We start from the raw sequence: 26,481 nt of genomic DNA, 5'->3' as shown, positions 1-26,481 counted from the left end.
CTCATTCAGAATAATGTTTATTCAAAATAACAACTTCAGAAAATGGTACACCATTGCCTGTTTATATCAATCATATTTAGCATTTTATAACATCTCAAGTATTCTATAAACAAACAAATCTCCATTGTAATTGCAAAACCACTTTGAACATTCTTCACATCAAATCTGTGTCTGCTTCTGCTGGTGGGTTGACTCTGAGTTAATGTTTAGATTCATGCAAGGAGAACCAAGAGTATGCATCACATTTGTCATCACAATTTCCACACTCCAGTTCTATTATAATAAACTTCCTGTTTGTTTATTAATATCATTTTTTAATGACCATTACTGAAATTGAGACATACACTAAACAGTGTCACGTATCCCCTAAAGAGGATATAAACAATATAATAATCAACTTCTTGATTTATATCGTTAAGACTTTTGGAGGTAGAAGAGCATGTTCTGGATTTAGGAGATGGACCAAAAAGAGAATTATTCAGAAAAACTGATTTGGATATTTTTGCATCCATATGCCAATCTTGTAACACTGAAAGTCTCACATTTTCTCTTACAAAAGTTTTTCATACAAAATTCTTATTTTTAAAGGTGCACTCAGTATTTTTTGTCATCTTGGACTTAGTGACACCTAGTGGCTTGGATGCAACATAATTTAAAATCAATAGTTTTCAGCTTCAGATGCCATTGTAGAAATGTAGTATTCACAGTCATCCATGATTACTTTAATCCCAGAGAGAAAGTGTCCAATAACAGGGCGGTTACTGAGATTCAGCAAGTAGTATTCAGCTGGTCATGTGATCCTAACATGGCAGCCCATATGTGCGGACACTTTCCATGTAGAATAAAACAGCTTTTAAAAGGTTACAGTAATGACTCAAGTCTTCATTTTAATGTGAGTGCTCATGATTTCCTACATATATTGCAACATTTCAATTCATGTCTCTAAGAGTTAAACTTTTTTAATGAGGAAAGAATTACTGACTGCACCTTTAAAATGTTAAAGCATGCAAATCCAATTTATGCCAATACACTATGTGCTGAAATAAAAACATTAAAATAACTGATAAACCTAACAAGTGTATGTAGCATTAGAACTTTACATTACTGAAAATGTGCAACAGTTTTTACATCTGAAATGGTAGTCCAATAAGTGTACAAAGGGCAAACCAGCATGATTTACAAAGCACTGGACCACTTTGTACAAGAGAATGCTCTGGAGTATTTGTGAATGATTGGTCTTCAAATGTTATTAGATAATGAGGAAATTCTCAAGGTTTTTTTTCCAAAAGAAATTAGTGACCCCAAGATTTTACTTTGACTTTTGCAGTTACGACAGGGAGAATTGTGTCTTGAGAAAACAACATACTACTTGTTTTGATCATTCTCTGCTTCTATATTTTGGCATTTAAGAGAGCAATGATCAGTAGAATCTCATTAGTCTTCAGCACAGCAACATGTAAAAGACTGCATTTGTTTCCAGTTGTTCAAGAGAAATACATGCTTGGCTCTAAAACATTGTAATTCCATTAGCTATTCCTTCCTTCTGTTTGATAAACCCGCCTGCCTTGGTATACAAATAGATTTGTTTTATTCCACTGATATTGATAAATTGACAATAAAATTCCGTCTCATACAATACCAGCAAGGCAATGAGAATAAGCATGATATGAGAAAAAAAAACAAACAAACAAAAACATCAATAACGACTTACAGAACAGCTCTGAGATACAGTTTCATTCTATGCATATGGGATGCTCCAGAAATGAAATGGACCAGAACCAATGGAATGATTAAAATTCATAGCTAAAATGGTCCTTAGAATTGTGCTTGGGATCCTTTCCTCTCTCACTGTACTACAATGTGGTCCTGCTCCTCTTTCGTTGAGTTACTACATAGTTTTTTTCCCCCCCTTTATCAAGAGTAAGGTACATCACTTCACAAATTCATTGTCATTTTAAAAGCAGGAGCATCAGAACAAAATCAGGCTCATTTATAGTAATTCATTCAGTAAAGAGCAGGAGGAAATATGAAGGGTAAGCTTCAGTGAACATGTACAGTAAGTCGTAACAAAAAGGCACCACCCCTTTCATTATGTTTAAGAGTTGAAAAAGACGAGCCTTTTTTAGATTCCAGTTAACTACATGATGCAAATGGTCAGACATATGGAATGATTGGAATGACCAGAAGTCTCATGTTCAAGCATCGTTACAGACCCACAACCAATGAGATGTGAAACTGTACTGAATACATTACAATTACTGGCTGCAAATAAGATCAGAAACAAAGTTAATAAAAGATTTGACAATTGAGGTTGGGACCAGATCACTTATTGTCATGGCAAACGATAGCGAAGTGTTTGAGATGTCTGCAAAGTGCTCAACAGCAGGCCCTAAATATTTTAAAGTCCTGTGTGGTTTTGTGGTATATGTGTGTGTATGTTTGTGTGTGAGTCTTAAGACTTAAGTGCCACTTGTGACAGCACCTTTCCAGGACTGAGGAAACACATAATAAAAGACAAACTGTCAGACAGGCGAACAGATAGACAAGCAACAAAAGCAATAGACAGGGAGGTGCATTCAGAGAGAAAGATATGGGGAAAAGTAGCAAATCATAATTCACTATTTACGTGTATGTGTGTGTATGCATGTACTGTCGGTGTGTCTGATTATATATGTATGTGGTTACTGGACTGTTTCTTTTGGAACATAACTGGACCATAGAGGTTGATCCCCTGGTAGGACAGTTAGTGCAGGAATAGAGGAGAACAGGATGAGATCATCTTAAAAGGCGAGATGGCACTCGGCTCATCATCTGCATCTCTCAAATCAGCCCCCCCCCACCCACACACACACACACACACACACACACACACACACTTTTTAACACCCTTCTCCCTTTCCATCTATCTCCCCCCCTCTCTTTCTCTCTCATTTTCAGATGGCCTCTACGTAGTTAGCCGGCAGCATTCCTTGCTGGCCGGTACGCTCCACTCTTCCATACATCCACCCCTCATCGATCTGCTGCACATCCAAAATCATGTCACCGTCCAGGAACGATACCTCATCTTCATCAGCTGCAGTGTAGTCGTACACTGCTCGGTAGCGCTTCTGAAACACACAGGATTGTTAGGACACAGTCTGACTTGTTCATTAGAAAGAACAACATTATCCTAGAATGTTTAGGACAGTATGTATTAGGCCTGGGTTATTAAAGATCTCGACATTTAAAAATCTTTTGATGATATACATATACATAAATGATATGCATCAATATTTAAAGTACTCAATATTTATGTACTTGCTTTGAAAAGGTGATTTTGTTTTTCAATCAGATTCAAAATGTTGAATGTGTAATTATTACATTATTATTATTATTATTATAGAAAAGTTATTGTGCAAATATTAAAAGAACTAAAATCCATTAAAGTCATAGTTAAAAATAAATCAAGGGATGTTTTACACTTGTGGCAAAATAGCGCCCTCAACTGACAAACATTATGAATCATAGCCTCAATGATCCGCTTCAAAAACAACTCTGAGAACAAGCAAAATGATTGACAGGTGAAAAGTGCCAATGTCTGCAGTTCGTGGACACATTTTTGTTGGCTGTTTACAAAGTCTACAGCTGTCACAGAGACCGGAGAGATATCTCAGGACTCTTATTTCATTAATATCTTTAAGGGAGTAGGAACATTTTTTACATATTTTTCCATAAAAAAACAACAACAAAAAAAAGAAAAAAAAAAAAAAAAAAAAAATCGCTTACAGCACCTTTAATTTCACATGTTAATAAACAACAATATTTACCAACATATTTCTTTCTATAAGTAAAAATAAAAAAATGCTACAATGCCAATGAATCACTGAATCTATGTTTGGAATCAACTCAATAAAGTCTGAACATTCACATAATGAATAAAACATTTTTTTTTGTAAAGCGTAAATCAGAGACGCTATTTAAAGGAATATTCCAGGTTCAATACAAGTTAAGCTCAATCGAAAGCATTTGTGGCATAATGTTGATTACCACAAAAATTTCTCGTCCCGCCTTTTTATAAAAAAAAATAAAAAAAGGAAAAAATGTGGTTAATGTAAGGCCCCTATAATAAGGGGGAATGGGGTCAGTCCATAAACATTAAAATACTCACTGTTTCAAATGTATAGCCACAAAAACTTTTTTGGACTGAAAGTGCCTCACTGTAACTACGATTTTTTAAATAAATGAGGGACGAATCAAAATAATTTTTAGTGCTAATTAACATTATGCCACAAATGCTTTCGACTGAGCTTAACTTGTATTGAACCAGGAACATTCCTTTAAACTTCTCTGTCTTTATGCTCTCATACTTGCAAATCATGAGACAAGGGTCATGAAACAAGTATAATGACACGGTTTGGAAGAAACTTAATGGCCTACAAAAAAGCATTAAAATAATTGTGAAATTCATGGTGTTGCTTTATTTTTGTTTAATGTCCAGCAAAATCATTGCGGATATCGTAAAAGACTTGATATTACTGAGCCCTAGTATGCATCCAGAGTTTAAATGGTTATGTGTTTTAAAAGTCTTTGTTACCCCAGAGCTGGGAGGAGGGGCGGCAGCAGCCGGACGCACAGGTTCAGGCTCATAGTGATAGTTCTGAGGTGCTGCTGGGGGCTGATATGCTACGAGAAAGACAGAGAGAGAAATGTAATTTCATTATTTTCTGGCCCACTGAAAACTGAAACTGTAATGATCCATCAAGATGTACAAAGAGCAAAATGAAATAAAGAAGGCAAGATTGTGTACCTGGAGTTGTGTTTTGTTGAGGTGTCTGCGGGTGATGAGGTGGGGCATCGCCGCCCATTCGGCTCCTCTCAAATTCCTCATGGTATTTAATCTAAAACACACACATAGACAGATACACTAAAAACTGAGCCAGAAAGTTACACTATTGTTAAATACAATATACAATACATACATTACCAAAGAATATTACGAGACCAGTATAATGAGCACAATTAGCTGTGGAGATCCAACACATAATTATAAAATGGAAATATTAATGAAACAGAATATAGAGTTAAACATTTAGGTAAGTTATGTTTTAGACTTTGATACTGCACAAAATCAGAGCTGCCAAGCCATTGTCCAGACATTCAGTGTTGATCTTGTTTTCTGTTGGGTGTGCTCAACTATCAACAGATAACATGTTTTCTCTGCCATCTTTGCCATGTAAACAGTTAGGCCTAAATAGTTGTATGAAAGAAAAGACCAGGGTTTTTGCAGAAAGCAGCATTCTGAAACACCATGTAAATGAGAACACCGATTTCCTATACCGTTTAAGGAATTAAGAGAAAACGGTTTAACACACCTGGGTTTCTCCCGGAGAACATGGCTTTTGTGGTCATGTAAACGCACAAGCAGCATTGTTACAGGTTTTTGAGAAGTGCGCATGTGCGTAAACAGACTGGATAACTAACGTCATAGGATGGAGCCCAACAACAAGTCAACACAGCAGAAAGGGTTTAACATTTCTGGGAGTACAGAGGGAAAAATCACATACACTATAAACTATACCCATTTAAACACACCAGTGTAAAATATGGACAGTCCCTTACATACATCTATAGTGCTTGTACACTGGGGAAATCCCAGAGTTTTATGTAAGAGGGAAACCCCACTATTTCAGTGCAATTCCGCTGCAGCTCACGATGGAAAGTTAAGGAAACTAATACAACAACAACTCTGGAATATCTGGAAATAAAGCGAGAAAACAGAATAAAATGGCAAAGTCTTCCTCGGATCCATGTTTGTTATTTACACAAGTGTCATGGGGAAATTACGTTGCTGTGGAGAAAGCTGCTTACTGACCGAGCCGCATGTATACAGGAGTAAAGAGTACGCCAATCATGCAGTGCATGTAAACGCAATTAGCCGGTTTCTGGTGTACATGTTAATGCAGACTTTGTCGGTTAAATTTTGAATGTAGAACATTCTAAAAGTGGAAGTCAAAGGGAGATTTTAAAACTTTAATTTTGAATTGTTTAGAATTGATAAAAAACAAAAACATAGCACACCTAAGGCTAAAATTATCCACAAAACAAAGTTTCAAATATATAGCCACAATATACAATATACAAATAACATGACAAAAAAGCTTTTCTGTGTAAAGTAATACCTAATATTAAATTGTAATCTGATAACCATCGTAATGCCTGTAAATCCACAAAACAAAGTTTGAAAAGAGTCAGTAAATTGTGATGAAGAACATGAGCAAAGAATGCACCTGCTGCCTTGCCAGCACTTTAATTAACCTACCCTGCAAACAGTCCCTCGTTTTGTAATGTGGTGGTTTCAGCAAGAGGTTTTCATTTAATTAAACTGTTTGACTCTGAGCCAGTGTGAGATTATTAATAGCAGTTCCTGTACTATCCACAAAGTGTCTCCCTAGCCAATCTGAAGGGTGATCTTTCTTGCTTTTATTCCAACAGGAAATTACATTACAAAAGGAAATGCAGTGACCTAATTGTTGCTAGGCAACCAGTCCAGAAAATTCAGGGAACAGGTGTGGTATGAAAAAGGAAGGGTGGGTCAAAATGTTTATGCCCTTTATATATGCTGCTCAGTTAGGGACAAACCCCTTACTTCTACTAGTTGACAATTCATTTATGAACAATGAATGGAACGAGGTCATGTAAGATATACTGTGCAAGTGTAAAGGGTATGAAAAGAAAATGTGGGGCGTAAAAAAGTCAGTGATATGGGATTAAAAGATAATTATATACAGGATAGAGTGAATTAAAAACGGAAACTAGACAGCCTTGCTAAAAATAAAAAAAGAATCACAAATGAAACAATGCTTCCATGCAGGTACTTTGACAGAGAATCGTGCATTTTGGGGTCAAGTGTTGGACATACGTTGCTGATTTGGTCTTGTGTTTTCTTGATTCTCTGCATTTCTGGTGTGTCAGCCATAACACTGAAGCCTTTTCCTTTGCTCTTCTCAAATTCTTCCTTATAGAGAACCTGAAACACACAAACAAATGATTAACAAAAAAGAAAATCAAAAATCCCCATTGCACATGTAAGAGTATCACAGGTACGCAGTAGGGCTCCACAACTAATCTAAATAAAACGGAAATTGCGATATGACTTTGTGTGTGACTATTAAACCGCAAAGTGTTACAATTTAATCAAATAAATAAATAGTCTGCTTGCTTCAAAGTTTATGTGCAATGTTTTTAGTGCATTATTACAGTGCTTTCAGAGCAGTTCTGAGCTCCACAACTCCATCTTGTGCTCAGAGTAACAGAAATGCTCCGAGCTCGGATTCGTTTGCGTGCTGAGCATGTTATTTTTAAAGTGCTCCAGAGTCACTTTAATTTCACTGTTGCAGAATTCCAAACATGTTTAGCCACTTCAAGTTAATATACAAATAATATACCCAATGCAACAACACACAAACTTCTCATGCACATGTGGCCACAACAAAAGATTGATGGTTTAGAGTGCTTTGGTTTAACGGGACCACTTAGCAGTGCTCCATCAAGTTAAGATTTTATAACAGAAATATATTACTATTGTATAATACTAATGATGATAATAATAATAATAACGATGATAATAATAATCAGTACTATCAATCTTATAATATTTAAGTTGACTGGGTTCCCAAAATAATGATGATGAATAGTCGGCTGAGACCCTCTTACATAGTGGCAGTGGACAGGTACAATGTGAATACGAAGAAGACTCTTTATTTCTCTGTTTTATACATTTATTTGTTTGTTTGTTTGTGGCTGAAGTAAAGAACATCTGAGTCTGGTTCTTTTTAAGAGGACTCAAGTGTAAACCCTCATGGGCAAAACATTATAAAATTTTGGTCAAAAAGAATCACTTACCCATTTTTGTTATTATCATATCGCAGTTCAAATCACATTCTCAATATTTTTCAAAACAAACACAATATGACTTTGTGTCCAAATTGTGCAGCCCTAGTACTCAGATGTCTTTTTAGGTTATACAGAGGCTCCAAAAAGTGTCTGGACACTTTCTGACGCTGATGGAACACTTTAAAGTGTATGACTTTCATTGCAAGTTATGCTCTTCTCAGCCATTTTGCAATAACTGTAAACCAGCTGGTCCCAAGGTAATTTGTTGTGAATGTATGAAGTCAGTTTCCCTCAAGTCCACATAAATGCCCCAGCAGAGGTGAACACAGGTGTTCAAACCTCTATTCTTTTAACTCTCATAACCTCTACAACTTCAAACAAACATACTTTTGTGAAATGTTTTGCTTGAAAAGTGTGCTTGTATTATCTTTCTTAATATAAAAAAAAACCAACGTATTACATTGTAAAGTTTGGTCACGAGACACAAGAAACAATGAGGTTTGATTTTATCGATGTTGCCACCATAGATTAGATTTAAATTGAGTGCTGCTTATATAGTTTATCAAATGCCCCTTTCACACATTCAGCCTTTTCCAGAAAACATGTGTGAAAACAACCTTCTTGAAAATACGAGTACATTTTTCTCTGGCAATTTCCCTTAAGGAGTTGTTGTTTCATTACCTATACATTTCCATACTGATGGTATGTGTGAACAGCACATGCGGTACATTTACCAGTAAAGGCAACCCAACGATTTTCCTGTAATTTACCTGGTTGCATTTGTGAACAGGGCTAATGATTTTGCCTGATTTGATTTGATAGTGAAAAACAACTTTAAATTATGGTCAGTTCATCATACAAAGAGACTGTATGCCTTCAGAAGACATGGAGTATACATGACACACATGGACTACTTTCATGATACTTTTGAGTGAGTCACTGTCTACTGCCATTTGATTGAATTCAGCCAACAGTACTGGATTAAATTATCATTAAATTATCTCCTTTTGTGTTCCGCAGTCCTACAGGTTTGGAAAAGCATGTGGGTGAGTAAATTATGAATTTTTCATTTTTAGGTGTAATATCCCTTTAAGTGTCAAAATACTTTTGGGGGCCACTATATCAGATGGAGCTCTAAGAGAAGATTATGATTGTGATTTAAATATTGTTTGGATATTACTTTGTGCCTAGGACTTTGTAATGAGTGTTGAGGCAAGGAGACTGGGGATAGTAGGATCCAAGCGTAGTTTAATAAGACACACCAAGAAAACTGGAAGAAAAATTAGACACTAGAAAATATTTAGAGAAACTAGAGAACAGAACTACATAACAGTCTAAACAGAAAAAGAACCGACACAGAGAACACAAGGGCAATATACACAAGAACAAATGAGGTTAACAAGACTAATTAGCACAACACAGCTGGAAACAATCAATGGAGGGAACCAGGAACAGAGACAAGACAAGACCCCAAAACTACATTTCAAAATAAAAGTCCACACAAAAGATCTCCATATACATTAGAGAGTTTGACTAATGCCACAAACTGTCTTCATTTATTTTTAAGGATCTCTACATTTCAGTGTTAAACCCCATTAAGAGCTTCGATAAAGCCCAGTGTTTAATGTACCTGGCTCTGCATCTTGCTCTGCTGTTTCAGGCGTAGGTTCTCTGGAGTGTCTGCAACACTGGTGAATGATGTCTTCGGATAGTGTCTAAAAAACACAAACATGCAGCACTTACAGTAAACATCACAATATGAAATGTATACAATAAAATACACCAAGAAAAGAAGACAAGTCAAAATAAATTTTTGTGGCAATTCACATTACACCACAAATGCTGTTGATTAAGCTTAACTTGAGTTGAACCCAGAATATTTTTTTAAATACAATTAAGTAGAACCCTTCGTAGATTCACCTTTAACCTATAAACTGTGGAAGCTAATTGCATGTTGGTTATAAGTTGACTCAAGGATATTAAAAACAAAATTGCTTTTCTTAACAGTGTTGATAAAGACACTATAAAACCATGAATATTGCATGGCTGTTAACAGTGAATATCCATTTTTTCTCATCACTTATCAGCGTGGGGGTACTGTAGGCGCAGGACTATAATTTGTAAGCCCTTAACAAGGCAGCTTATTTGTCGTATTTTACCAACACATCACAAAATTAGGGTGACAGCAACAAACTCCACCACAATCAACCACTGCAACACCTAATTACAGTGTCTGCAATAAATGGAACAGTAATCAATTTATGCTACCAATTACAAAAACACCAACTGATCTAATTGACAGTATAGTAGGAAACAGAACTATTACACTAATCATTTAACTATAATTAGTGAATCATTTAACCACATAACACATAATGTGCCATGACAAGATTCAAAAGGATTGATTCAGTAAAATGAATCATCGCACAAACCACAACAGAGCCAATCAAATCATAGTGGCAAAACAGCAGATGCTGATTCTGTTTAGTATCCTCTGCATAGTACACAGAAGCTGTGTTGCTGCAGGCAACCATCACATTATATAGTAAAGGGTTAGTAAAATTGCAAATACAGACTAAATTAGCTCTAATTCAAAAGCCAGTCTAAATATTTAAATCGCAACAATATTGAAGTGCATTATAACCCTGGTTCAACCACATCTGTTGTGCAAATATGTATGCTATCATGCTTTTCATTTTTAAATACAGTCATAGGTTGAAAATTGATAGTTACATCTGCCAAATTCCTTTTGTGGTCAATAATATTAACTGACATATTAGTTGGTAGTCCAAAATTTCATGACAGATCAATTATTGTGAAGCAATTTTTAGTCTCTGTTAAACAGATGTGTTCAGTAAACAGTCAAACCACACAAACAGGCAAAGACAGGAAAACAAACATAAACAAATATAAACAGATAAATCGCACCCAAGCTTGGTTTCTATTTTTATAACAGTTTTATATCGGCAGAAAATCTCAACATGATCCAAACAGATGCTTTTTACTTCCGTAGGACGTGTCATTAGTCCAGTTATTCTGAGACGTAAACAGGCCTTTTTATCTATTGGATGCAAGAGGAAATTACTTTGCCGTGCTCACTCAGATAATCTTCATAATAAGGACTGAGTAAACAGTGGAAGAAGCAGATCTAGATAGATGGACAGACATAAATCATTTGCTAAATCAAGACTAAAATCCCTTGTGTATTACTTACATGTGTGTGACTGAGAATGAAAAACAAGAATCTTTACACTTCAGGGACATTTGAAAGTTTTCAGATTTCAGGACAAGGGATGTAGCCTATTTGCATTTATCTCATTTTATTTGGCCAGCCAAAGCAGCTACGCCTTGTGCACTCTTTACCCTGATATTGTCATTACTGAAAAAAATCAACTTGACTTAATTAAACATTACTTGAAATGTCAAATTTGGCATTTTTTTAATTATTAAGTAGAAACAACAACATTTAAATAGCAATTCTGAGTTAAGTCTACTTGCATCTCAACCTTAACTCATCAAGTTGTTAACTTAATTACACAAGTTTTGGAGACGCCATTACTCAATTCAATTGAGTTAAGTCAACTTATTATTACAACTTAATTGTGTGGGCAGCATTTAAACACTTCCAAGTATTAGTGACGTAAGAATACAGATTTGAAATGGGATCGTTTTCAAAATGACTAAACATAGGAATTGAATAAATGAGGTATTTGACTCAAAAGATTATTAGGGATTAGAGATGGATTCCAGGGAGGTGTGGACTCATTAGTGTTTGTGCGCAAGTGTGTATGGATCATTGTTGTGAACTCAATGGAATTTCCCTCCAATACCATTTCCTCTGAACAAGTCAGCTTCTGTGCTTGAACGTGACTTTTTCATAATCATTTAAATAATGCTTTCAATCTGGAAGCATCATTTCAGTCAAAATCTACCATAAGGAAAAAAAAAAAGGATGAAAGTACCCAAATGCCACAGTCCATATGCAAATAAACACAAAGTTCATTCAAAGCAGGTATACTTACGCATTACAGTATGGTCTCTTCTCAAAGCCTTTGTAGTTCTTCATGTTTAGAGTCATTTTACAGACTTCACAGCTAAAGCATCCTTTATGCCAGAACTGAAAAAGAGAGGGGAGGGGTCAACGATTAAAAGCATGTAAATATGTTTGTGTTGGGGGGTGCATTCAAGAGGTATGGGTACATTATCTGCAATAGGGTCAGTAAAGATAACAATTCAAACAAATTAAAAGAGCAATGACAAACTCATTCAGATCCCCTTGTCTTGCTAATTCAGTTGTTACAGATGTTGCAAAGTCTACTTGGTTCTCTCCTGAGGATTAAATGGGAAAAAAAACAATGAAGTGCTTGTTCTTGGAAAGTTCTCGGAAAAAGTTCCAACTTGAGGTTACTTGGGCTCTGACTAAAGACAAGTTTTCTGTGTGTGAATGCATTCATTTTAAGACTTTCTGAGAGAGCTGTGAAGACATTTTATGGCACCCCCAGGAGCACACTGGTTGTCAAGTGGTTACTAAGTGAGTTACATCACCATTTTCCCAGGTTCTTGTAACAAAGTGTTTTTGGAAACAAAGCTCCTTAACCAAACAATTTTGCTGGGAAAGGTATTAAATCAAAATGCTTCACACCAAGTATGCGGGTAGCTGGAATCTGTGCTGAACTTTGATCAGCAAGATCCTTAGTTAATGTTGACCATGGGAGTGTTTCAGTGAGAACACCCCTTACACACACACGCATGCACAGAAAAATGGACTGGAGCGCCTGACCTGACCCGCTACCCTACATTCCAACTATACAGCCAGTCAAGCATGCTAACTGCACACGTATAATTTAGATGTTGGTGTGTTTGTCTTTCTATATCAAACACTTTCTTGCTAGTCAGCTGGAATGTTCCTAAAACAGTACTTTGAGTATGACACTGTGTGCACAAGCACAAAAATAACACAAATAGATGAGCAATACCAAAGAAAGGGAGCTGTCAGCAAACAACGAGTAGGCTATTTGGACAAATTCTGCAACTGAAAAAGAGGGTGTTCATCTGAAAAGAAAGACAGCTGATTAACGACAGTCCAATACTTTTAAAAATCAATTTTATATATGCATTATGTTTTTTAAATGCTCTTATAGTCTTTTCTTAATGTGATGGGGCGGCCCAGACACAGAGGCTACAAGAGTCCAAAATGAAATCCCAGATGCAGTTTACTGTGTGTTTTGAGCAGGGTGGAGCAGAGCGGTGTCTAGGCAGAGCGAGGCCGGGAATATAAGTTGCAAATGACTTCCACCTGTGCGCCACACTGGCCTTGCGTTCCAGCAAGGGGAGGCGGGAGTATTTAAGGAGAAGAGACAGCAGCAGATGGGAGAGAGATGTACGAAGCTTGTCTGCGTGTCTGACTGTCTTTATGATTTGACGCAGCTGGCTGAAAAGCAGTGCGTGTTTTTGTTTCTTTATACACTGAAAAGTGTCATTAAATGTCTATGTGTTTGTCAAGCCGGTCCCAGCTTCCTCCTTACCTTCGTAATTGTTACACTGTGCTACTAAAATACCAATAAAAAAAAGAAGATTTGGTAAATAACACGGGACTTTTTAATTATAACCAAGACCAAAACACACTGCACTCCCAAGTGCTCCCACAATCAGATATGGGGAAAAAAATATGCACTCTTACAAGTGATGTGTATTGATACAGATTTCCTGATTCGATTCCGATTCACAAGCTCTATTCAATTCAATACCGATTCATATTTCAGTTATAATGTACATTTTGCTTACATATCAGATTTCAGATATCAGATGATCAGATCACAGACATAGAACAACAATACCCGGACTCACTTATTATTATTCTGGGAGATTTTAATAAAGCTAACCTCACCCGTGAACTGCCAAAATACAGACAGCACATTTCATGCCCCACCAGAGACAGGAACATACTGGATCATTGCTACACAACAATAAAGGATGCATATCGCTCTGTCCCTAGAGCAGCTTTGGGACTCTCTGATCACTGGTCTTGTTCATCTTCTACCAACCTACAGGCAGAAATCTAAAATCAGCTAAACCTGTAGTAAAGACTGTAAAGAGATGGATCAATGAAGCAGAGCTGGAACTACAAGCCTGCTTTGACTTCAATGATTGGAGTGTTTTTAAGGCTGCAGCCACAGACCTGGACAAGCTCACAGATACTGTGACATCATATATCAGTTTCTATGAGGATATGTGCATTCCTGCTAGGACTTATTTAACATACAACAATGACAAACCAATGTTTACAGCAAAACTCAAGCAGCTTCATCAGGCCAAAAATGATGCTTACAGAAGTGGGGATAAAAAAAAGAATAAGGAATTCAGAGTGGCTAAAAGAAGCTACTCTGATAAGCTGAAAAACAAGCTTTCAGCTAACGACCCTGCATCAGTGTGGAGAGGCCTAAAAGACTTTACTAACTTCAAGACACCATCCCCCAACACTGTAGTGAACCAACAACTGGCTGATGACTTGAATGTGTTTTCAGGGCTCCAGACTAAAAAAATTACTTAGGAGCCATTGGCTCCTAAACTGAAACATTAAAGAGCCCAAAGGCTGTTTTTAGTCGCCAAATCACAGAATTGCTCGATTTAGATTGCTGTTCAAAAACAAGTTAGAAAGCCGAAGAAAAGTATGACATCTAATAACCCATTAATCGAAGGTTTAACAAACCATATATATAGTTGAGATAATATGTTTGCATTCCCTTTTGTCTCATAAATGTTCACACCCCTTTCGTAATTTATATAAATATAAGTTTTTTTATGTAGTACTGCTCTTCAGAATCTACATTAGATATTTACATATAGTATGCATATAGTAGTGTGTTGTCTTCTTGAGCATCAATGAATGTTTGCACCTTGTGTAATAGTTGTGTACAAGTCCCTCAATAGACCTTTTTCACACTCCAGGTTTTGAAACGCGGAAGTAAACGTTTGCAGGGTAAACTTCGACAGCGGTAAATGGGAGTCCACAGCAAATCTTATTTTCACTTACCCATTTGCTCCAAGAGCAAAATAAATAATCCACTATTACGTTTGAATGACTTTCCAGAAGAGGAAAACAGAGTGGTGGATTAAGACAAATTTACTGTCACTCTCTCAGCAGCTGTAATAGAAACCCCCTCACAGTGGTAATCCTGTTTTTAAAACTAATTCCAGAGTAATATAACACAAAGCATAACGTTATATACTAACACTCAATATAATTTTATTTTTTTTTAAATCGTATAAAAAAGTTTGCTAGATTTTCGCTGCTAAATAAGGCAGTAACATGTCATCACAGTCTGTGTAAAAGGTCTATTGTCCTAAGTGTCAAAAGCTTGATATATATATATATATATATATATATATATATATATATATATATATATATATATATATATATATATACACACATATACATATACACAGTTGTGCTCAAAAGTTTGCATACCCTTGGAGAATTGGTAATATATGTACCATTTTTAAAGAAAACATGAGTGAGCAGGCAAAACACATTTCTTTTATTTCTTATGGGATTCATATTCAACTGTAGGTTATAACAGAGTGGCACAATCATAAAACAAACATGGCAACAAAGAAAAAAATGAAATGACCCCTGTTCAAAAGTCTGCATACCCTTAGTTCTTAATACCGTGTATTGCCCCCTTTAGCATCAATGACAGCGTGCAGTCTTTTGTAATAGTTGTCTATGAGGCCCCAAATTCTTGCAGGTGGTATAGCTGCCCATTCGTCTTGGCAAAATGCCTCCAGATCATGCAAAGTCTTTGGTCGCCTTGCATGAACCGCACGTTTGAGATCTTCCCAGAGTGGCTCAATGATATTAAGGTCAGCAGACTGTGATGGCCACTCCAGAACCATCACCTTTTTCTGCTGTAACCACTGGAGGGTCAACTTGGCCTTGTGCTTAGGGTCATTGTCGTGCTGGAAAGTCCAAGAGTGTCCCATGTGCAGCTTTCGTGCAGAAGAATGCAAATTGTCTGCTAGTATTTTCTGATAACATGCTGCATTCATCTTGCCATCAATTTTCACAAGATTCCCTGTGCCTTTAGAGCTCACACTCCCCCAAAACATCAGTGAGCCACCACCATGCTTCACAGTGGGGATGGTATTCTTTTCACTATAGACCTTGTTGACCCCTCTCCAAACATAACGCTTATGGTTGTGACCATAAAGTTCTATTTTGGTCTCGTTACTCCAAATTACAGTGTGCCAGAAGCTGTGAGGCGTGTCAAGGTGTTGTCGGGCATATTGTAACCGGGCTTTTTTGTGGCATTGGCGCAGTAAAGGCTTCTTTCTGGCAATTCGATCAAGTATCGTCGTATTGTGCTCCTTGAAACAACCACACCGTCTTTTTCCAGAGCAGCCTGTATTTCTCCTGAGGTTACCTATGGGTTTTTCTTTGTATCCCGAACAATTCTTCTGGCAGTTGTGGCTGAAATCTTTCTTGGTCTACCTGACCTTGGCTTGGTATCAAGAGATCCCGAATTTTCCACTTTTTAATAAGTGATTGAACAGTACTGACTGGCATTTTCAAGGCTTTGGGTATCTTTTTATATCCTTTAATCGTAAACTAATTACGATTACGGCTGCCTCAATTATGTAATCCTGAAAACTAACGATTACAGTGTTCAATTTAAGTCTGCTCCTGTTGCATCAATGGTTTCTATTTACAGTGTGTTTTTGACTGATACTAAACATACAGTACTGATGTTTATTAAGCAATTTATTGTATTTTTATTTATTCTTAATTTTCTCAGTTTTCATTTCTAGAATTTGTTGACAATGTATAATAATTCAAATATTCTTTGATAAAAAATATTTGTTTAAGAAAGCAGCCTTCTGAGTATCGGTGCAAAATCCACATAGAAAAGGTCTTTTCATTCCAGCTCAAAAATTAGCTATATTGGCCACAATATCAGTAATCTGTGAATTTTCCCCCTCTAAAATCGGTATCGTCTCAAAAATCCCATATCGGTTGGGCTCTAATTTGTACATACATATATATTTTGGTCTTATTGTGTGTTTCTATTTACATTTTCTATTCACTTTTTATCTTTATTCAATTTTTTTATTATTATCTCTGTTTTGCTGTTTTATTGTTTGTGCACCTGAAGCTTCTGTCACCAAGACAAATTCCTTGTATGTGTAAGCATACTTGGCAATAAAGCTCATTCTGATTCCGATATGAAAGAAATTCTCTCCCAACTAATGCTGTTAGTTATACAGGAGAACATCTAACCAAGTAGGCTACATTACAAAAATATTATATTTTATTAGTTTATCATCATTTTAGTTTTTTTTTTTTAAATGAACAAATCCATGTATTCCATCAACAAATATATTATATCGAATATATGATATTTTGTTACATGTTTATTGTTTACATAATTACATTGCATAATTTGAACTCTTTACAAGTATTTAAATAGATTTGTTGAATACTTGCTAACAACCGGTATTTTTTTTCAAGAAAACTGGCAGTTCTGTAAAGTGCGTCTGTAAATGACTGCATATTAAAGAGACTCGAATGGCTTTAGCTTATCCGATAAGAATTAAATGTTTATTTTTTGTTGTTTTTGACCAACAACTGACTAAAGATCAGAAAGGGTATTAAGAGAGACATTATTCAGTGTTTTCCATTAATTGACTAGACTCTGGCGGCCCACCAGTCTAATTTCCTCCGCCATGGTCTCATAACGAACCGAAAACAATTTTACACTTCTCATCTAAAATATTTTTGCACTTCTCAGTCTCATAATAACATACAATAAAAGGTTGTGTATTGCGCGCGTCTCTCTCTCGTGCGCGCAGTCAGTCAGTTCAGTTAGCTCCTCACCCGCTGCTGTAAACTCACGTGCTCACACACACTCGCAGATATATGCACTGGAGTATTCCTGGGTCTAACGTTATTTGGTTGAGGAGGATGACAAATCTTTGAGGTAAGTAACGTCAACTAACATTAAATGTATCCACTGCATTTATTCACTACTCCACACATAATTTATCATCATCAGTGTACAAGAGCAAACAGATAATATTACTGCCGAAGTTAGAATCATGATTAGGGTGACCATACGTCCTCTTTTTCCCGGACACTTCCTCTTTTTCGGACCTTAAAAAAGCACCCGGCCGGGATTTTTCAATTTGCGAAAATGTCCGGGATTCGGCTTTAGTTGCATTATGATGTGCATCTGGTCTAATACTTCATCGTGTGTGCACGCATATTTGCATTGCTTTAACCCCTCTTTGTAAGTCCCGCCTTCTCGCACACCAACTGGTCAATTATAAGAGGCTTGCAGCAACTATTGGCCAAATTCCTGCCTGTCAATCTCTCCGCTAACCCGCGAAGAGCTGTTGAGTTCAGCATCAGTTGCTTGACAGTAGCAGCAAATGACAGCTGAGTGGAAACAATGCCCAAACGAAAGTGCAAATTTACAGAAGATTTGCACAAAAAATTCCCATGCTTTCGTCCAGGTCGAGATCCGTGGGAAGCAGATTGTATGACATGTAAAGCTGCCACTTATGTGTCAGTTGTTAATAAAGGTGCAAGTGATTTAGAAGCACACATTAGCTCTGTGAAGCATAAAGGGTCAGCAAAAGGTGAAAGTTCATCAGGTAAATTAATGGACTACTTTTTGCGACCAGGTAAAATTGTTATCACATTGCTTCATTTTCCATGGCCATTCAAAATAATAGTAAATGAAGGTACACTCATGGCAACAAATATTTTATTTTAGTACCATGGACATTCAAAAGAATGTTTTATTTCTATATATATTTATGCTAATAGAGTGTCTTTTTCACTGTATTAAAGATTGCATTCATAGTAACACTGTTTTGAACCCTATTATTCCCTCAAACAAAGCTTAGAGCACCCTCAATTGCAGACCAGGGCAAACTACTGCCCGCGGGTCGATTTATCATGAACGTTTTTTATTAGATCTTTCATTTATCTGGCTTTTGGACCTATCGCGCATCCACAAACTTTTAATATGCTCAGGGTTGCAATATAATAGATGCAACACCCCAATAAGAGATTTATACTTGCACAAAATGGAAATATTTCGCCTTATGTCATACTTAATTTATGCAATCCGGCAACCATGCAGGCGAGTGCGCTTTCTCCTCTTCGCAAAAAAAAAAAACAAACAAAAAAAACTTACCACTCAGTAGTGCACGGAGGGTACACACGAGCAAACAAGTAAGAGAGGAATATATTTATTCTTTGTGTTACTTGTAAAATGTTGAAGTCCCTCACACCTGTATGTGAATGTTACTCTGGCATTAATCATTTATCAGTGTCATGCAGCCTGTTTTATTCAGTGGTGTGCTGAATGGGTTGCCAAACACTGACAAGACACACATCATGACCCATGAGCGTGTAAACAGGTTGATAATGTTCTGAGAATAAAACAAGTAAACGGGTCCACTTTGTGGCCAACATTAAAATAAGCTTTAAGAATCTCTTTCCCAAATATTTTATTTTACTTTTAAACCAGACTCCTGATATAGAGTGTTGAATTGAATACTAAATTACCATTGCATTGAAGTATGGTAAAATAATCAATTAATAATTTTATTCAGCATTTATTCAGTTTTACTAACACATGATAGAAAGTATAGCAGCAAAACTTATTCGACAAAGTGTTTTTTTTTAGGCATGACGTCATCACGCACACCATTTTTATCGATAAAAGGCCATTTGAATGGAAACAGGCAGAAGACGTCAAATTTTGGAAAATTTTTTTACGTATTTTCACTTTGTCGATAACAAAATAGCGTGAAAAGTGGATGGAAACTAGTTGTCAGCTGAGTGGAAGCTAATGTGTAAACATGTATTCACCAAACTGTTTTGTTCAGGATTCATAGTTTGGTACCCCCTTCAACCGAACAATTCCAGTCCTTGCATTTATAAAATTAAATTTTTAAAAGTCTGGTTTTCCACTGTTGAAAGTTTCCCCTGAACGTGTAGCAGAATACGGTGCAACACCGCTGCTTATCTGTTTATCTTGACTCGGCAGTATCAAAATAGTCAGCATCTGACTGATACTAAACAGTACTGATGTTTATTAAGCTATTTATTGTATTTTTATTTATTCTTTATTTTCTCAGTGTTCATTTCTAGAAATTGTTGACAATGTATAATAATAATGTCAAATATTCTTTGATAAAAAATATTTAAGAAATCAGCCTTCTGAGTGCCTTTGCATAGATTTTTGAAAAATCCACATAGAAAAGGTCTGTTTTCATTCCAACTCAAAAATTAATATATTGGCTACTATATCAGTAATCTGTGAATTTTCCCTCTCTAAAATCGGTATCGGTCGGGCTCTACTGTAAATTGGCAAGCAGATTTCCTTGAATTCCAGCAAACACACAAAAATCCTTTCAATACGTGAATGCACAAAATTCTGCATCAAAACTTATAAACATGTATGATTTTGCAAATCAGTATGTCCTAATCTGCAGGTGCAGAATTTTGCTGTCATTTTCAGTGACAGGTCATGGGGGAAAAAAACCCTGAAGCAATAAATGTTTTGTACATTAAAAAAACCCAAACTTTTCTTTATGTTGTTTAAGTAGCATTTAAACATGATTTAATCTATTAAAAAATGTATAATTGTGATACATCTCCACTTTATACAGAGCACTCACAGTGATTCTGATCTGGAACTGGGCCTTGACTAAACTACACAATTACTGGAGAGTGAAAGGTAAACATTTACCAGCTAGTTGAAAAATATATTCACTTTAGTCACATAGTGCGAAATTTTTGCAATTGCGAGTGATTTCATTCATTGTAGTAAAGGGTTGCGCATTGAGTGAAAGATCAATCTTGGGATTTAATAATTGATATCAAGATTGTTCAAATGAAGATCATGATTAATCGGAAAAACTATATTTTTACCCACCCCTAATTGTAGCAGAGGGTTGCACCAGAGAGAGTTTAGCAGAGACGGACCACCGGTATTAAAATTGATAGAAATTGGAAAGCCCAATGAATGTAGAAAATTAAGTCCCGCCTTACAGGTAAAAGAGCCAATCACCTTTTAGAAACACACGCTGCCTGTCGGTCAACTCGAGAACGCTTATGCACATTAGCTAAACCAGCCTGAAAATAGCGTTTTTTAGCATGAAAGAAGCACAATTTGTGATACCATTGTTGTCAGATTTTACTGTTGATTTTGAATATGTTCTTTGATCATAATCTTGACCAACCATTTTGGAGATTTCGGTCTTTCCCCATTCAAGTAGATAGGAGCTCTTTTTTTACGGCACTTGTTTCCATTGAAAATATCTGCTCAGCCTGCCCTGGAGCGTTCCAAAGATGGCCGCTGAGTGGACTGACTTGCCTTGAAAGAGACTTTGGTTGCGCATAGAATAAAAGATCCATCTTGAATTTAAGAATCGATATCGAGATCGTTCAAATGAAGATCGTGATGCATCGGAAAATCAATATTTTTAACACAGTCCAAATCTCTTACAATCATTTACAATCTATTACAACATAAACACTACAAAATGAACATTTTCATACAACAACTGAAACAGAATGAGTAATTCATCAACAGCAGGTCATCAGCAATCACGTTACAAATGTCCAGTATTCCGGTAGTCAGTTTAAAGTTCACTTAAAGCTGATTTAACTGCATGATTCGCTGAAAAAGTGACTGATTCAAACTGCTAACCTGAGCTCCTAAGTTCAAACCTGTTTCATATGTCCCATGAGGGGGCCCTCTCCATGTACAATAAAACAGCTTTTATAAGGTTACTGCTATGACTGGAGTCTTCATCTCGTGTGAGTGATCGTGATTTTATACTGTATATATACACTGTGTTTCAATATTACAATTCATTCCTTTAGGAGTAAAACTTTTTTAATGAGGAAAAAGATTACTGAGTGCACCTTTTAAAAACACCCATTTTAAAAGCGTAATTTGTACTTGAATCGAACATCATGATTGCTGTTGTATGCAGCGAGCTCATCTCAACAGAGAGGGTGAAAAGCAGCATCAATACTTTATTCACAATATTGTATCAATACTTTAGATCCCTGTATCAATATTTTACATATTCGGTGGAGTGGTGGTGGTGTAGTGGACTAAAAGCACTGGTTCAATCCCCACAGCCACCACCATCGTGTCCTTGAGCATGGCACTTAACTCCAGGTTGCTCCAGGGGGATTGTCCCTGTAATCAGGGCACTGTAAGTCGCATTGGATAAAAGTGTCTGCCAAATGCATAAATGTAAATGTAAACATATTCATATCATTACCTAAATGAGTGTGAACTCTGAAACCAGCATTTCTTAGGATGGTCAGAGGCACTTCTATGAGATGCAATAGAGATTTAAACTGATCATGCACATACACTCTTTTTCCCAAGGACATGCTGGGTCTATCTCTCGGGTTTGCCGTGGTTTTAATTGCTATCCAAATACTATATTACAATACAAATAATATGTATTGTGATACAAATCATATCGTGAGGTGGTTATCAAAACCCAGCCCTACAGGTTAAGACACATGTGGTTAGGCAATGGTCATTATGTTACTACTGCTACATAAAGTGACATTCAACATTTTCAGTAAATAATATATATATATATATATATTTTTTTTAATAACAGCAAATGCAAAATATTTTTGTCTGTTCCTCAAACAAAGAGATTGCATGGTTTTAGTTGTACTTTTAAGATGCTTTTTTTTTGGAGCTAAACAGTCTGAATCGACATTTACTTTCACTGCATGGAAAAGAGCAGCCTGTACATTGCCCTAAACATTTCCTTTTGTGTTCCGTGAATACAGAATGACATAATTTTCATTTTTGGGTAAACAAACGTAAAGGTCACAGCAGAAAGCATTCCTATACCCCCTGTTTTATAACGACCTCCTAGACCACCACTCGAAGGGTGTGGTTATTCTGAGATGTTCTCCAGTATGACAGCTGATGAACTCAAGCATTGAAGCAGAATGGCAGGCGATGCTTGACCTGTCTTCAAGCTGAGGGAAACATCAGCATGCCACCTCAGAATGACTGTGAGAAGGAATGTGTTCATGGCCTTTCCTCCAGGCAGTGAATGGGAACCAAAGTGTATGCCAACTGTGGTTTTTGGCAGAATTTGTCATTTGTGGTAGGTGTGGCTTCACACGCCCCCCCACGTTTGCGGTTACGTAAAATGCACCCTTCGTGTGCGCACTCTACGTCCATCTTCGAGCCTCAAGCAGTAATTTCTTACGCTGTTTCATCTAAGGCCATTCAGCCTGTCAGCAATCGATTAAAATGCTTTCAACGTCAATTACACGCGTTATCACCCTCCCTCGCACGTACTTGCTCTGCGTAAAAATACAACAAGGCGACCCCACCCTCTGGAGCATCTCAAAGCAATTCAAACATTCAAGATTTCACCACATACTCGAAAAAAGAAAAAAGAAAAAGAGCGATATGGGTTAAGAGTGGGTGGGGACTGTATACAAAATGTCTTGTTTCACAAGCATGTCGAGTAGCAACACTTCCTCTGGCACATGTAGCACAGACCTGCATAACATGTTCACAATGAAAACGCAAGAACCGCCTGATGTAACTAAATGTGTCCCAAAATTGTATGTTTTCAGTGAAAGCGCTTAAACCCACAATGCGTAGGTAGATGCTATATTTGAAGACACTGGTATTCGGAATTCAACAAAGGACACAAATGGTTATATCGCCCACCGTCTAGTATTAAAAGAACTCACGTGCCGAACAACACCGAGCTGACGTTGCACATGCAAAGTTGTACATCTACACACCTGGGTGGACAACAACAACAAAAAAACCCGACATCATGTACATCATCACCAAGATGTCCAGCTATTACAATCTGTTTATTAAGGGACTGGAAGGGTCAATCACGAAAGGTGGGCTCTTTCAAATAAGGCGTCTTTGCCATGGACTGTTTGGGGTTTTTCGGGTCCACCATGTCGCCCACAGGACAGACTGACACGTCATAAACAAACCACCTCCTCCAGACCGAGGCCACGAACAAGCTCGTGCAGTTTGTTTTCGAAAAACAACGACTCCCGCCACACCGAGCAATCTGATCTGTGCCCAGATAAAAGCATGTTTCTGTCGATATGATAAACAACTTGTGGCATGCTATGAAGTTGTCACAATCCAGGTCCTTCATTACTAGCAAAAGGATGAAGTGTCCACTCGCTACACGCGTCCGTTCTGATCGCAATCTGAATAACCACAAAATCGGAAATAGCCTACCCTCTTTTAGGGCACGTTATTAGACATGAATTACAAATTTTAAAAAATACAAAAACAGCCAGGTTTACCTCATTCTCATAGCCAGAAGTGTAAGCTATGCTAGCGTGTGCTAAGTTTCGCATAGCCTTACCTTGTCAAGACAATTCACTTTTTCCGTGGGATACACCACTCGGTTACATCTGCCACACAGTGGATTCATTTTGGAGAAATATAACGGCGGCTGAAAGAGGTGGAAAAACGATCCGTGGAGTGAAATTTGCGTGATAAAGCACGAGGTGTGGATCGCTAGCCGTTGACGAGTCCAATTCGCACCGCTGGCTGTCAGCGAACGAATCCGACACGGAAGGCGCGCTCACGGCACTGCCGCTGTGTCCTGCTGCGCGGTCCCGTGCCGAGATAAGCAAAGGCATTGAGCGGTGGACTTTCACTCCGAATACCAAGCCTTTATCATTTGAAACTGAAATAAGAGATTGTCCTGCTGTTTATGCCTTATCTTTTTTTTCAAACATTTTCTATCTCAAACAGACATTTTATAACACACACTGACTTCTTTAAAGGGACAGTTCACCTAAAAATGAAATCTCTCTCATCATTTACTCACCCTCATTCCATCTCAGATGTGTATGACTTTCTTTCTTTCTTTAGCAGAACACAAACAAAGATTTTTAGAAGAATATTTCAAGTCTGTAGGTCCATACAATCCCAGTTCCAATGCAAGATCCAAAAATCAAATTAAGGCAGCATAAAAGTAATCCATACGACTCCAGTGGTCTTCAGAAGCGATATGATAGGTGTGGGTGAGAAACAGATCAATATTTAAGTCCTTTTTTCTTTTCTTTTTTTTTACTATAAATCTATACTTTCACCAGCTATATTTTTTCCTACATATTCTTCCATATTTATATTGTTCACCTACAATATTTATTCAGTTCATTCCCTCATTTAGCAAGACTAAGACAGCTGTTCCAGATGTTTTAAAGTAATTAACTCATCTTTTGAATGTTTTTGAGAGTTCACACAGACCATTTACATTGTATATCCAGAACAGTACGACATATAATGATATATAACGTGTTGTGTTTCAATTTCGAATCGGATGCAACAAAATGCTTCTTATTTTTTTAGCATGATCTTTGCTCCAGTCTGTGTCGTCCTTTGTTTGAGCGACACCTGGTGGTTGAGTGTATAATTGCATATTTCGCCAACAATTAGGCCTTGAAGACAGGTTCATCTAATCAGATTTACATCAAACTCTTTGTTTTTGTCATATTCACGATGTAATTAATATGGGTATATTTCAGATGATCAGAACACTTGCTTGAGAAGTAATTAGTCCCCGGTTTGATGCTGGATACCCTTTCATATTTTCTTTGCATTATACTTGTAGGCCTAAACAGGTAACAGGTGGCTTGGGTCTCACCATTCTGTAGGTAGACTCTGAAAAAGAAAAGAAAAGCATTTTACAGTCATGAATGCATGAATTCACATATGGCATCAGACTCCTTTTGTATCCAATTTCAGCATGCCACAAACATATTTTAATTATAATAATAATAAAAACAAAATATCAATGCCCTCTTAGTACAATTATTTTATGGGTATTGCATCATGAGGAGAACACACAGTTATAGGCCAAGAACATATATATATATATATATATATATATATATATATATATATATATATATATATATATATATATATATACAGTTGAAGTCAGAAGTTTATATACACCTTAGCCAAATACATTTAAACTCAGTTTTTCACAATTCCTGACATTTAATCATAGAAAACATTCCCTGTCTTATGTCAGTTAGGATCACTATTTTATGTAAAGAATGTGAAATGTCAGAATAATAGTAGAGAGAATGATTTATTTCAGATTTTATTTCTTTCATCACATTCCCAGTGGGTCAGAAGTTTACATAAACTTTGTTAGTATTTGGTAGCATTGCCTTTAAATTGTTTAACTTAGGTCAAATGTTTTGGGGAGCCTTCCACAAGCTTCTCACAATAAATTGCTGGAATTCTGGCACAATCCTCCAGACAGAACTGGTGTAACTGAGTCAGGTTTGTAGGCCTCCTTGCTCGCACACGCTTTCACCCACAAATTTTCTATTGGACTGTGGTCAGAGCTTTGTGATAGCCACTACAAGGCCTTGACTTTGTTGTCCTTAAGTCATTTTGCCACAACTTTGGAGGTGGCAAAACTGTTCATTTGGAAAACCCATTTGTGACCAAGCTTTAACTTCCTGGCTGATGTCTTGAGATGTTGCTTCAATATATCCACATAATTTTCCTTCCTCTTGATGCCATC

The 26,481-nt window shown here is 36.8% G+C and overlaps 1 protein-coding gene across 1 annotated transcript; it reads right to left on the bottom strand.

Annotated features, from left to right (window-relative positions):
* On the bottom strand, positions 1 to 24,522 carry LOC127450626 (LIM and SH3 domain protein 1-like). The gene is made up of 7 exons (XM_051714863.1): positions 24,295 to 24,522; positions 11,895 to 11,989; positions 9,503 to 9,587; positions 6,899 to 7,006; positions 4,787 to 4,877; positions 4,574 to 4,662; positions 1 to 3,107 (listed from the first exon to the last, which is right to left on the bottom strand). The coding sequence occupies exons 1-7, from the start codon at positions 24,361 to 24,363 to the stop codon at positions 2,934 to 2,936; spliced, it is 711 nt and encodes a 236-aa protein (XP_051570823.1). The 5' UTR covers positions 24,364 to 24,522; the 3' UTR covers positions 1 to 2,933.
* Positions 24,523 to 26,481: the final 1,959 nt, after the last annotated feature.

The sequence above is a fragment of the Myxocyprinus asiaticus genome, chromosome 13 (genome assembly GCF_019703515.2).
Source record: "Myxocyprinus asiaticus isolate MX2 ecotype Aquarium Trade chromosome 13, UBuf_Myxa_2, whole genome shotgun sequence".
NCBI classification, from domain to species: domain Eukaryota; kingdom Metazoa; phylum Chordata; class Actinopteri; order Cypriniformes; family Catostomidae; genus Myxocyprinus; species Myxocyprinus asiaticus.
The sequence above is the reverse complement of the archived record's forward strand: the minus strand, read 5'-3'. Positions and strand labels throughout refer to the sequence as shown.

Coding starts and splice junctions, on each gene's coding strand:
- LOC127450626 (XM_051714863.1), bottom strand. CDS start 24,363: ATGAATCCACTGTGTGGCAGATGTAACCGAGTGGTGTATCCCACGGAA. Junction 11,990..24,294: donor AAGTGAATTGTCTTGACAAG/GTAAGGCTATGC, acceptor TCTCTTTTTCAG/TTCTGGCATAAAGGATGCTT. Junction 4,663..4,786: donor TCAACAAAACACAACTCCAG/GTACACAATCTT, acceptor TCTTTCTCGTAG/CATATCAGCCCCCAGCAGCA.